We start from the raw sequence: 11,299 nt of genomic DNA, 5'->3' as shown, positions 1-11,299 counted from the left end.
GGTCCCCTATGGGCTCTCCTGGCTCCTCCTGTCTGTCGGGTGCCCCCACAGCAAGCAGCTTACTATGCAGGCACCCGCTGTTCTGTGTGTCCATGCATACACTGAGCCTCAGCTTGGCCCTGCCCCCTCTCCCTCCTCATTGGCTGACTGGCTGTGATTAACAGCAGCGGAAGCCAATGGCTCCCACTTGCTGTCTCAGCCAATGAGGAGGCAGAGACCCAGGACAACCGAGGCTCTTGTTCAGATTGCTGGATCGAGATGAGGCTCAGGTTAGTATTAAGGGGGCTGGGGGAGCTGTTGCAAACAGGTTTTTTACCTTCATGCATACAATACATGAAGGTAAAAACCTTCAACCTTTACAACCACTTTAATTCTTTTTAAAAGCTCAGCTCCAGGCTGGAGGTTCAAAAAAAAAAAAAAGAAACCTTGCAGCAGTGTACAAGGGTTAAATGATCATTACGTCTATGGAAGAGGAAAAAGCTGCATTACCTATTTTACCCCCATTCTGTTACCAGGCTGTGGATGGTCCTTCAGCATCATCACATACAATGCAGTGATATTAACTCTGCATTGTACTTATATAAGGCAGGAGTGCAGTCACAGCAAGGGGCACCTTGGAAAGGAAGCTATGTGAGACTAGTGGCAGTGCTGGAAGGACCCTGCTGGAGATTTAACCTTTGAAGTTTGGGAGAGTACAATTATACACTGCAGTGTCCCCAAAGGCAGAGAAAAGTAACGATCTGGACTTTCCCTGGATAAGAAGGTTATTGTGATCTTTCCCATTTATGATTTTAGCCAAGGGACTGTGCAATTGTTTCAGAAATAGGTAAATACAGAATTCAGAAGCCAAAAAGCAGTTTTAAGAACATAGGTAAGCCTGAGTCAGGCCAACCGTAAATTGACCAATAAAGATTGTAAGATTCTTCTTCAAGGGGTACACCCTAAATGCTAGTCCTGAAAATTTGGAAGTGGAAATGAAAAAAAAAAAAAAAAGTATCGCTGACAGTACTCAATTGTTTTGTAACAAGCTTTGTAAAGCTTTTTTACAAAGTCAAAAATCAGATTTTTATACTCATCTTTTGGAGTGCATTAAGGGATGCAGGAAATCTATAACCTACAGGTTATACTGCAGACTACAGGAAGACTAAATGCTGGGAAAAAAAAGAAAAAGAAAAAACAGTAGGCCAACCAAGGGACATAGGAAGTTTAACTGAGGGGTGGGCAATACAATAAACAAATGTCAACAGGTCTTAAAATTAAAAAAAAAAAAAAAAAAAAAAACAGAACCAGAGACTGCCTGCAGCTCAAAGAGCTACCCAAGAGGACCCAAGAGCTGAAACGTCCACCTGATATGAAATGGTATGGTTTTGCATAGTGGGCACATGAATAGCTGCGTGTGTTGCAGCCATTTAGTCCACGTCACAAGTCTATGTCATTTCTTCATAAGATAGCATTGCACAGTAACTTTTTCCTCTCTTCCCCTTCCACCTCCTTTCAGCTCATGCAATCCTCAACATCAGATTTGATGACAGACACCTCTTATCAGCCTGGTAATAGGACTAGCAGAATCTAACCCCCAATGACCAGAAAGTTACCAGACATTTACCTCCCCCAGTTATTGGGTAGTATTTTGAACCCAAACATCCCTATGCTAGGAGGTAGAGTGAATTAGGCCTCCACACCCCTCCTATGAGAAATGGATATCTGAGACCTGAAGAATGGTCTTCTTCCCCAGCCATATTTATATCCAATTTGAAGTTAATTTCATGCTGGGCAATAATCTGCATGGTAGCAGACTGTAAATGGTAGGTATTCAGAAATATGAATACTTATAAGAAACTGTATTTGGGGGTCAAACGTGGTGACCTCCCAGCCACCACCCTTTAATCCGGGTAATTGGTCAGATGACCTCTGCAAAAACACCCCTTTGATACAACAGAAATGGGAAATCCTTTAGGATCTGTTAGGATCCTCTGACAGCTCTCGTTTTAACATCAACCAAGGAGCACCTAACCGGACTCGAGAGAGCCACTGCAACATTTTCACTTGGACAGTTGGATAAAATCAAGGACTTTGCAAGTATTCTTTATTTTCAACTCCTTTTTAATTCTATGTTGCTTTAAGGTTTCTTTATTCCTTTGTAACATCTTTTTTCTGTAAATATTTTATTTGCACCACTTTGACCTTTTCATTTTTAACCACTTGCCTATCAGGCACTTATACCCCCTTATTTACCAGGCCAATTTTCAGCTTTCAGCGCTGCCGCACTTTGATTGACAATTGCGCGGTCATGCAACATTGTACCCATATGAAATTTTGATCATTTTTTTCTCACAAATAGAGCTTTCTTTTGGTGGTATTTAATCACCACTGGGCGCTTTACTTTTTGCACTATAAATAAAAAAAGTGCAAAAAATTTGAAAAAAAAAAGTTTCTTTGTTTCTATTATAAAATTTTTCAAACAGGTAATTTTTCTCCTTCACTGATGTGCGTTGATGAGGCAGCACTGATAGGCAGCACTAAAGGGCACTGATAGGCAGTACTAATGAGGTGGCACGGATAGGCGGCACTGATAGACAGCATTAATGAGGTGTCACGGATAGGCGGCACTAATATGCAGCACTGATAGGCGGCACTGATAGGTGACACTGATGATGGGTACTGATAGACGGCACTGACTGGCATCACTGCTGGGCACTGACTGGCGGCACTGACTGGCACAACCGCTGGACACTGACTGGTGGCACTGCTGGGCTGCACTGGTGGGTGGGCACAGGTGGGTGGCACTGGTGGGCACAGGTGGGTGGCACTTCTGGGCACAGGTGTGTGACACTGCAGAGTGGCACAGGTGGGTGCACTGCTGGGCACAGGTGGGCGGAGCTAGTGGGCGCACTGCTGGGCACAGGTGGGCGGAACTTGCGGGTGCCACTGCTGGGCACCGATCATCAGGGCACTGATCATCAGTGCCCTGATGATCGGTGCCGATCCTCGCTCTGACAACTGCCGGTTCTCGGCAGTACTTTCCTCACGATCTGACAGCGTGAGGAAAGTGCAGCCGAGAACCAGCACTTGCATTTCCCTCTGATCAGCGTGTCATTGGACACCGCTGATCACGTGGTAAAAGACCGCTGTGATTGGCCTTTTACCACATCACGTGATCAGCTGTGTCCGTAGGACACAGCGATCACGGAGATCGCCGGGTGCGCGCCCCCTGGGGCGCGCAGGAGAGCGCGTTCTGGGAGGACGTCATATGACGTCCACTCAGAACTGGCCGGCCGCAGTGCAGCCGTCATTCGGCTATCTGCGGTCGGCAACAAGTTAAACTATTTTGAAAAAGTGTTAAAACTGTCCCTAAGGCTTTTAATGCAAACTAAAGAATCCCTAACTCTTGAAGAGTGCTACTGTATTACAAATTTTCTGAACATACCTGTCTGTAGTGACAGTACATGTTGCAGATATTTATACTAAAATCATAATTTTTATTGATAAGATTATGAGTTTCCTCCTCAGTCAAAAGGCAGCGGTGGTAGCTTAAAGAGTTAATTGCTTAGTTAACATAACCCAGTGACAATCGCTCTAAGGCTGCAGCACCTAGATTGTGGTTCCACGAGCTGGAAAATCTGTGCGTGGTGCAGTAGAGAGTGGCATTGTTATGCAAGTGACAGCACAGTGTGAGATTGGCCAGTCGTTTGACGTGTTGGTGAGAAGGGCAGGGGTTTGGGCACCTTGTTCATCACCGATAGAACTTAGAAAACCTGTGAGCAGAAGGCCATGGCAGCCATGCAAATCTCAGAAACCATTGCCTGATGCTGAAAAGCTAAAGAAACACCCATAGACCTAGTGGTGTGCACCTCAACAGGAAAGGGTGTAGACCATAGGCTTAGATAATGATCCACCTGAGCTACATAGAGAGATGATGGAACAAGAAGCTCCTGCACCCTTAGGGGTTCCATCCAAGAAATCAAAAAAAGGGATCAATGGCTGAGAGAGACTTTCACAGCCCAAGACACATTATGATGGACATACACTGGGATTTCAGACTAATGAACTCTGCCTAAGATCAATTCTCCCTCACTGGTGTGCACTCACACTGGACTATAAGGAAGTGTGCCTAGGAACCAGCCCGCAGTAACCCCTGCCTCAGTGCATATATTTCTATGGAGACTTCTGTGGTCTGGCACGATTTGCATTTACAGTCAACCAAACCACTCTGGGCTACAAGTGAACCACCGCTTACAAGTGGTCCCAGGTGCAGCACTCTGACCTGATCTTGAACACTGTTTGGAGCACTCGCACTATGCAAACAAACCAGCCCAAGGTGCGTGAACAGTGCCAGGGGTTAGGTTAAAAGTGCAAGTGTGAGTGCACCCTCATACAGTGAAGGGAATTTTTTTCATTTTGGTGAACAGAAACCAAACGGAGGGACAATGCCATGGTTGAAGTGAAAGACAAAACCTACCTTGGTCAAGAAGGAAGTCCTGAGCCTCAACACCAGCTTGTAACTATATCAAACCAGACAGGATTTCATATACTGGATAAGGCCACTACAGTTCAGAAACTTGCCTCATGGAGGTGATAGAGTAGGGCATTTTCTAATGGGCTCAAACAGCAGTTTATAAAGTGCAGTGAGAACCAGATTCAGATCCCACTGATATACAGGGGATTGGACAGGGGGAAATCTATGACAGATTCCTTGTTCAAAAGGTCTTGAAGAGTGCAAGACCAAAGACCCTTATAAATGGAAAAGGAATTGCAGAAACCTGACCCTTGTTATTGCTGAGCCAGATGCTGGTCCAGACCCAGTTGCATAAAGAAGAGGATTCATCCCATGGAGGGGAAAAGCTCAGAAAACACAACACCAAGTTAGATATGCTTCTATGCCTCATGATAGACCTTGCAGAAAGTAGACTTCCCAGCTTTTAGCATTGCAGGTATCAGACTATTAGATGGCCCTGTCCTTCACAAGCTAAGCTTCACTAGCCATGCTGTTAAAACCAGAAACCTTGAAGCAATATGGAAAATCAGGCCTTGGAACAGAAGATCCTCACAATCCGACAGTCCACACAAAGCATCTGCCAAGAGTCTTACCAAGTTAGTGTACCACATTGGGCTGGGCAGTCTAGAGCAATGAGGATCACCAAAATGCTATCCACTTGCAGCATTGGACCATCCCACTGCTTCACAGGATCAAAGACTGCCAAATCATCCAAAGCTCCAGTATGTTAAATTGGGAGGCAAGCCTCCAATGACTACCAAGGTTCCCTGCACAGACAAAGTGTCCAAGACGACCCTCCCCCCAGTCTGACATATCCCGTGGGAATCCCCCCAAAATATGGGAAAAGAGGACTTCCAACTCCAAAGCCAGATTCCTGAGCCACAAAGCCAGTGACAACCTGGTGCTCACTGGAAAAAAAAAAAACCCTGACCCAGAAAGGGAGCATCTGCAACTTCATCCAGTGACATCATCACACAGCATTAGCCCCTTCCACAGTAAAAACTGGCATAAAACAGGTATAAGGTGCTTGGCCTGACTGGCAAATGCTGAGGCAATGCCAGGGCCTCTGGACCTGGAAAGCAATCTGCAGAAACCTTTTACCAGAACAGAGTCAGAAACAAAGCTACAGCAGTGGGTATTTTTCCCCTGTAGGCATCAATGTAACCCAAAAGTTAAAATATAACTAAAAGGTAAATTTTTTTTTTTTGATTTGAAGAGAAAGGGATTAGAACACCTGTCAGTTTTTATTACTGTCTGTGTCTCCATTAGTGAGATTCATCCTATTTGCCCTGTTTACCATTATCTTTGAAAGTGAAAGTTAAAGAAAAGATCACAAAATTTGGGTTGTCCCCAGAAAGGTAATAAAGGAGAAATCTTCCAATGGGGACACTAATTCTGGTGACCTGGGGGTCCCCAAGAGATTCCATTAATGTGCAAAGATTTCCTCTCACGTCCTGTTTGGCTATGGGACAGGAAGTGAAGGGGAATCTTCCCAATGGGACAAAGACGGCAAACATAAACCGTACAGGGGTTATAACCCTATCCAAAATGAGATAAAAGTTTTAACTATAGCTCTGCTTTAAAGATGGAAAAAAAAAAAAAAAAGGAAGAAATTGGTCCTCCTTTATGTACACTGTGGGGGAAATGTAGCAAAACTGGTGCAGCTGTGCATAGTAACCAATCAGCTCCTAACTTCAGCTTGTTGTATTATGCTTTGACAATAGAACGTAGATGCTGATAGGTTATGCTCAGCTGCACCACATTTGTATATACCAGTTTTAGCAAATCTCCCACAATGTGACAGTCAGAATTGCTTGTTATACCTCCCTAGGGATTCAGTTTACGGCAACAGGTAAAACATAAATGAGACTCTGCATGGCTGTGCTACTGTAGCTATAGTATGATACTTACATTTGGTTTGACACTCAGATGGGACTGTTCTGGAACACTTCGTGTTGTCTGGGTTCCCCAGTGCTACAAAAAAGAAAACACAGTTTGGTAAAGCTTTGTATTATGCATTTTGATAGGAGTTAGGAAAAGTGATACTAGAATTAGATGATGGAAATGGAACAATGAAGACAAAAGTGATCAGCTGCTGGCTACATATGAGCATTCCAAGAAAATGTGCTTTGTCTTAACAAGAGGAGTACACTAGCCCTTTCTAGAATTATCTAGATAATCAGCTTTTTTCAATAATTACTTTTAAACAATACAACAAAACAATAAAATGGACAAAAGTACATTCTATATTCCCATACTAAGAGGAATCATCTTCGGCTGGCTCTGTGCTTCAAGCTGGGAGCCCAGCTCTCCTGTCAGCTGGCACAGAAGCCACACCGCACATCTCTGAGAGCAGAGGAGGGATCGGGGATATACCCAGCTGCTTTAGTCTGGCGGTGGCAGCTTCCTGCGCTCTGGACACATTGTAAGTTGTAGCTGCTCCCCTCTATGGGGGGAATTTGTGGGGGAGATTTTTGTACTACCGGGGAAGGATGGGTGATTTGGGGGGGGCTTTGAGTCACTCCTGAACCCTGAACTTTTTACACAATGCACACTGTACAAAGCACAACTCTGTACACAACTCTGCACTCTGCATGGAATGCACTCATATGCAGCCTGCTGTTGCGGTCTACTTCTGAAAATAATAGTAAAATGTGTGATAAAAAATTCCAAGTATGGAATCGTTACATTGGTTCAGCTTGTATCAATGTTGCTATGCATATGCCATACCTGGGGGATCCCTCTAGAAGCTGGAAGTCACGGTAGTAGGCAATGCTACTCCAATGATCATCACTTGTTTCTGGGTCCTGTGCCATTGGTTGCCCTGCTGCATTTTGAACACTGGAATTTGGCCGCTCAGCACAGGCACCAGAAACTGCTTTTCTCAATGAGTGCATTGGACAAGAAGGATATGCAGGGTGGTGATATCACGCTCTCCATTCTGTCCAATCAGGGAACGCTTTGCATTCATTAGGAGAATGCAAAGCACGAGTGCTAAGTGGCTGACTTCCTGTTTTCAGAATGCCACAGGACCTGGAAGGTAGTGAATATCACTGGAGGAGCAGTATCTACCGCAGTGTTTTCCAGCTTCTAGATGGACCTCAAAACATATGGTACATGCATTGTTACTTAGGTCCAAGCTGGACCAATATAAATTATGTAAAAAATTACATACAGTGCTCAGCATAAACGAGTACACCCCTTTTGAAAAGTAAGATTTTAATCAATGTCTCATTGAACACAAGAACAATTTCCAAAATTTTGACATTTTATAGAACATTTGTTTAGCGGATTACATGAAAGTAAAGTTAATAATACAACTTAGCATACAAAATCTTCAGTTTTACTAATATTAGCTGATGCAAAAAATGAATACACCCCACAACAAAAACTACTACATCTAGTATTTTGTATGACCGCCATGATTTGTAAGGACAGCACCAAGTCTTCTAGACATGGAAGGAACAAGTTGGCGACACATTGCAACATCGATCTGTTTCCATTCTTCAAGAACGACCTATTTTGGAGCCTGGATGCTGGATGGAGAGTGATGTTCCACTTGTCTCTTCAGAATTCCCCATAGGTGTTTGATTGGGTTCAGCTCAGGAGGCATACTTGGCCACTGGATCACTTTCACCCTGTTCTTCTTCAGAAATGCAACAGTGGCCTTAGATGTGTGCTTTGGATCAATATTATGTTGGAAAAGTGCATGATGACCAAGGACACGGAGTGATGGTAGCATCTTTTCTTTCAGTATAGAGCAGTACATCTGTGAATTCATGATACCATCAATGAAATGCAGCTCCCCAAACACGAGCAGCACTCATGCAGCCCCACAGAAGGACACTGCCACCACCAAGTTTCACTGTAGGCACCATGCAGTTTTCTTTGTACTCCTCACCTTTGTGATGCCATACAGTTTTGAAGCCATCAGTTCCAAAAACATTTGTCTTGGTCTCATCACTCCAGAGTACAGAGTACCAGTAGTCTTTTTTTTCAGCATGGGCTCTGGCAAATTCTTTGAGAGCTTTTTTGTTCATGGGCTTTAGGAGAGGCTTCCTTTGTGGATGACACCCATGCATGCTATTCCTCTGCAGTGTATGCTGTATTGTGTCATGGGAAACAATAACCCCAGTTTTGCTTTCCATTTCTTTAGCTAACTACAGTGAACTTGCATGGCAATTTTCTTCAACCCTTCTGTCGGGGTGTTCACTTCCTTGGATGGCCTGGATGTCTCTGTGAGATGGCTGTAGTTCCATCTTTGTTAAATTTTTGTATCACTTTTGCTACATTATTCTGACTGAGAAGTAAAGCTTTGCTGACCTTATTATAGCCTTCACCTTTCTTGTGTAAAGAAATTATTTTCTTTTTCAGGCCTTGTGATATTTCTCTTCCATGTGGTGCCATTGTTGTCAGCATGAAATGGGAAGGGGTTATCTTTGTTCAGAAATGTCCTTTTATAATCAACTGTCTGCTGGATACCTGTTTAATGAATAATTAGACTCACCTGTAGTTGAATTTTTGTTAATTAGGATTTTGTCTAAAATTTAGTTTTGCTCCTAAGACTTTCATTGGGGTGTATTCATTTTTGCAACATGGTCTTGAATGAATTTGTTAGGAAAAATACTTTTTTGTGTGTGCAAATTAACAAATCTTGTTTGCAATCAATGGCCCGCATTTGTGAGAGTATTTTGTAGTTTAGTGTCCCATAGAAAATGTTCATTCTGAAAGGAAAGTAAAAGTTTTCTTTCAAATCTGTTGAGGTGTACCCATTTATGCTGAGCACTGTACCTGGATTTATTCTTTCATTTAAAAAGACAAAAACCAAAACCTTAGAGGTATTAAAAAGAACAATGTCCAGTGGTAGACATGGGCTGGTTTCAGATAGCTGAGCTACAAGGATGGGATACCAAAACTAAGGATGGCCATAGACTATACAATTTTCTGTCCAATTTCTGCCCAATTTCCTTTAGATTTACCTTTAACTGTGTAGTGCAAGGGCCTGCCTAATTGGATACAAATGAAAGTGTTGTTTGGGTTTGACCTCCTAATTTATATAGTTTTTGGTAAAACTAAAGAAAAAATCTCAAGAAAACTGTATAATGTATGGCCAGCCTAAGTATTACTTGCCCATTAAAAGGTGCTTCCCACTTAAGTGGAAAAACCCCTAAAATTATTAAAACCCACAACAGCAACCCTTTTCTTTTTGTTACTTTAAACAATAGATAATGTTACATTCATTTCATGTGGTCAGTTTACCTTTGTCCTTTTAAAAAACTTAGTATTTCCATTCTGAACGTTGGGCACGCTCTTTCCAATGTACAAAGGATTATTGAACAGAGTGCGATCCTTTGCTGAAAACTGCAGAGACCAGTTCCACACAGAGGGGAATTTCAGGCCTTTTTCATCCCCCAGCTGAATATTTTTCCCTATAGCAAACTCCTAGAAAAGAAATTGTGCAGAAAAAAATGAATACAAATCCGAAAAACTTTGACATGCAAAGCATGGTGCATTCTAGGTTCGTGTTTTTTAAATGCTATTATGCAGCACTGATGGTTATCTTTAAAGTTGGGGGAGGCCACTGTGTGCTTTATGATCAATCTAAAATTACAAATGCACTTATACAGCTATACACTTCACGGACAGAGATAAGTAAGCTGCAAACATTGTCCTCTTTATGAATATGCTAGGTACTTGGCTACATGTCTTAAACACCTAAAACGGTATTACATCCAAAACCAAAAATGTAATACAATGCAGTTCACCAATCATTAGATGTGATGGTTGCATTCATTTTCTTCTTTTTAACCACTTGCCTACAGAGCACTTATACCCCCTTCCTGCCCAGCCCAATTTCCAGCTTTCAGCGCTGTCACACTTTGAATGACAATTGCGTGGTCATGCAACACTGTACCGATATGAAATTTTTATAACTTTTTTTGTGACAGATAGAGCTTTATTATAGTGGTATTTAATCACCTCAAGGTTTTTTATTTTTTTCTTAAACCAAAAACCGCAGAAAATTTTGAAAAAAAAAAGTTTTTTCTTAGTTTTTGTTGTAAAATTTTGTAAATAAGTGATTTTTCTCCTTCATTGATGTGCGCTAATGAGGCTGCAGTGATGAGCACTGATAGGCTGCACTGATGGGCACTGATGAGGAGACACTGATGGGCATTGACAGGCATCACTGATGGGCACGGAAAATCAGCACTGATATATGGCATTGATAGGCGGCACTGACTGGCACTGTTAGGTGGCACTGATTGGCATTGTTAAGTAGCACTGACTGGCACTGATGGGTGACACTGAAAGGCAGCTCATATGGGCACTGATATGTGGCATTGATGTGCACTGGTAGGCACTGATATGTGGCATTGATTTGGCACTGGCACGTGGCACTGTTCAGCACTGATGGACACTGACAGGTGGCACTTCTGGGGCCACACTGATCACCAGGGCACACTGATCATCAGTGCCCTGATGATCAGTGTAGATGTCCCCTCTGCGGAAATGCCGATTACCAGCTCTCCTCTCGAGCCATCAACGTGACAGCTCGTGAGGAGAGAAATACCGATAACCGGCATTTCCCTGTTTACATGTGATCAGCTGTGATTGGACACAGCTGATCACATGACCGAGCCGACATCTTCGGCTCTTTCCGTAGATCGGTGATCCGCTGTGTCCGAGGGACACAGCACACCGCCGATCGTCGCGCTGCGCGGTCCCTGAGCCGCGCGTGCGCAGTGAGAATGGGAGGATGTCATATGACGTCCTCCCAGAATGAGAGAACCACCTTGCGCCCGT

The 11,299-nt window shown here is 43.2% G+C and overlaps 2 protein-coding genes across 2 annotated transcripts in view; one reads left to right on the top strand and one right to left on the bottom strand.

The window, feature by feature from the left end:
• The window catches only part of MTMR10 (myotubularin related protein 10), a 138,311-nt gene that overhangs the window by 8,561 nt on the left and 118,451 nt on the right, over positions 1 to 11,299 (bottom strand). The window contains exons 15-16 of the mRNA XM_089652444.1: positions 9,755 to 9,937; positions 6,407 to 6,469 (exon numbers count right to left, since the gene is read on the bottom strand). Coding sequence (XP_089508570.1) covers positions 6,407 to 6,469; positions 9,755 to 9,937 — 246 coding nt within the window. The remainder of the gene's footprint in view (positions 1 to 6,406; positions 6,470 to 9,754; positions 9,938 to 11,299) is intronic.
• The window catches only part of FAN1 (FANCD2 and FANCI associated nuclease 1), a 99,590-nt gene that overhangs the window by 44,882 nt on the left and 43,409 nt on the right, over positions 1 to 11,299 (top strand). The window lies entirely within an intron of this gene.

The sequence above is a fragment of the Staurois parvus genome, unplaced genomic scaffold, assembly GCF_062004578.1.
Source record: "Staurois parvus isolate SC_StPar_1 unplaced genomic scaffold, SC_StPar_1.0 ptg000682l, whole genome shotgun sequence".
In the NCBI taxonomy this organism is placed as follows: domain Eukaryota; kingdom Metazoa; phylum Chordata; class Amphibia; order Anura; family Ranidae; genus Staurois; species Staurois parvus.
Note: the sequence above shows the minus strand (reverse complement) of the source record. Positions and strands in the feature narration are given on the sequence as shown.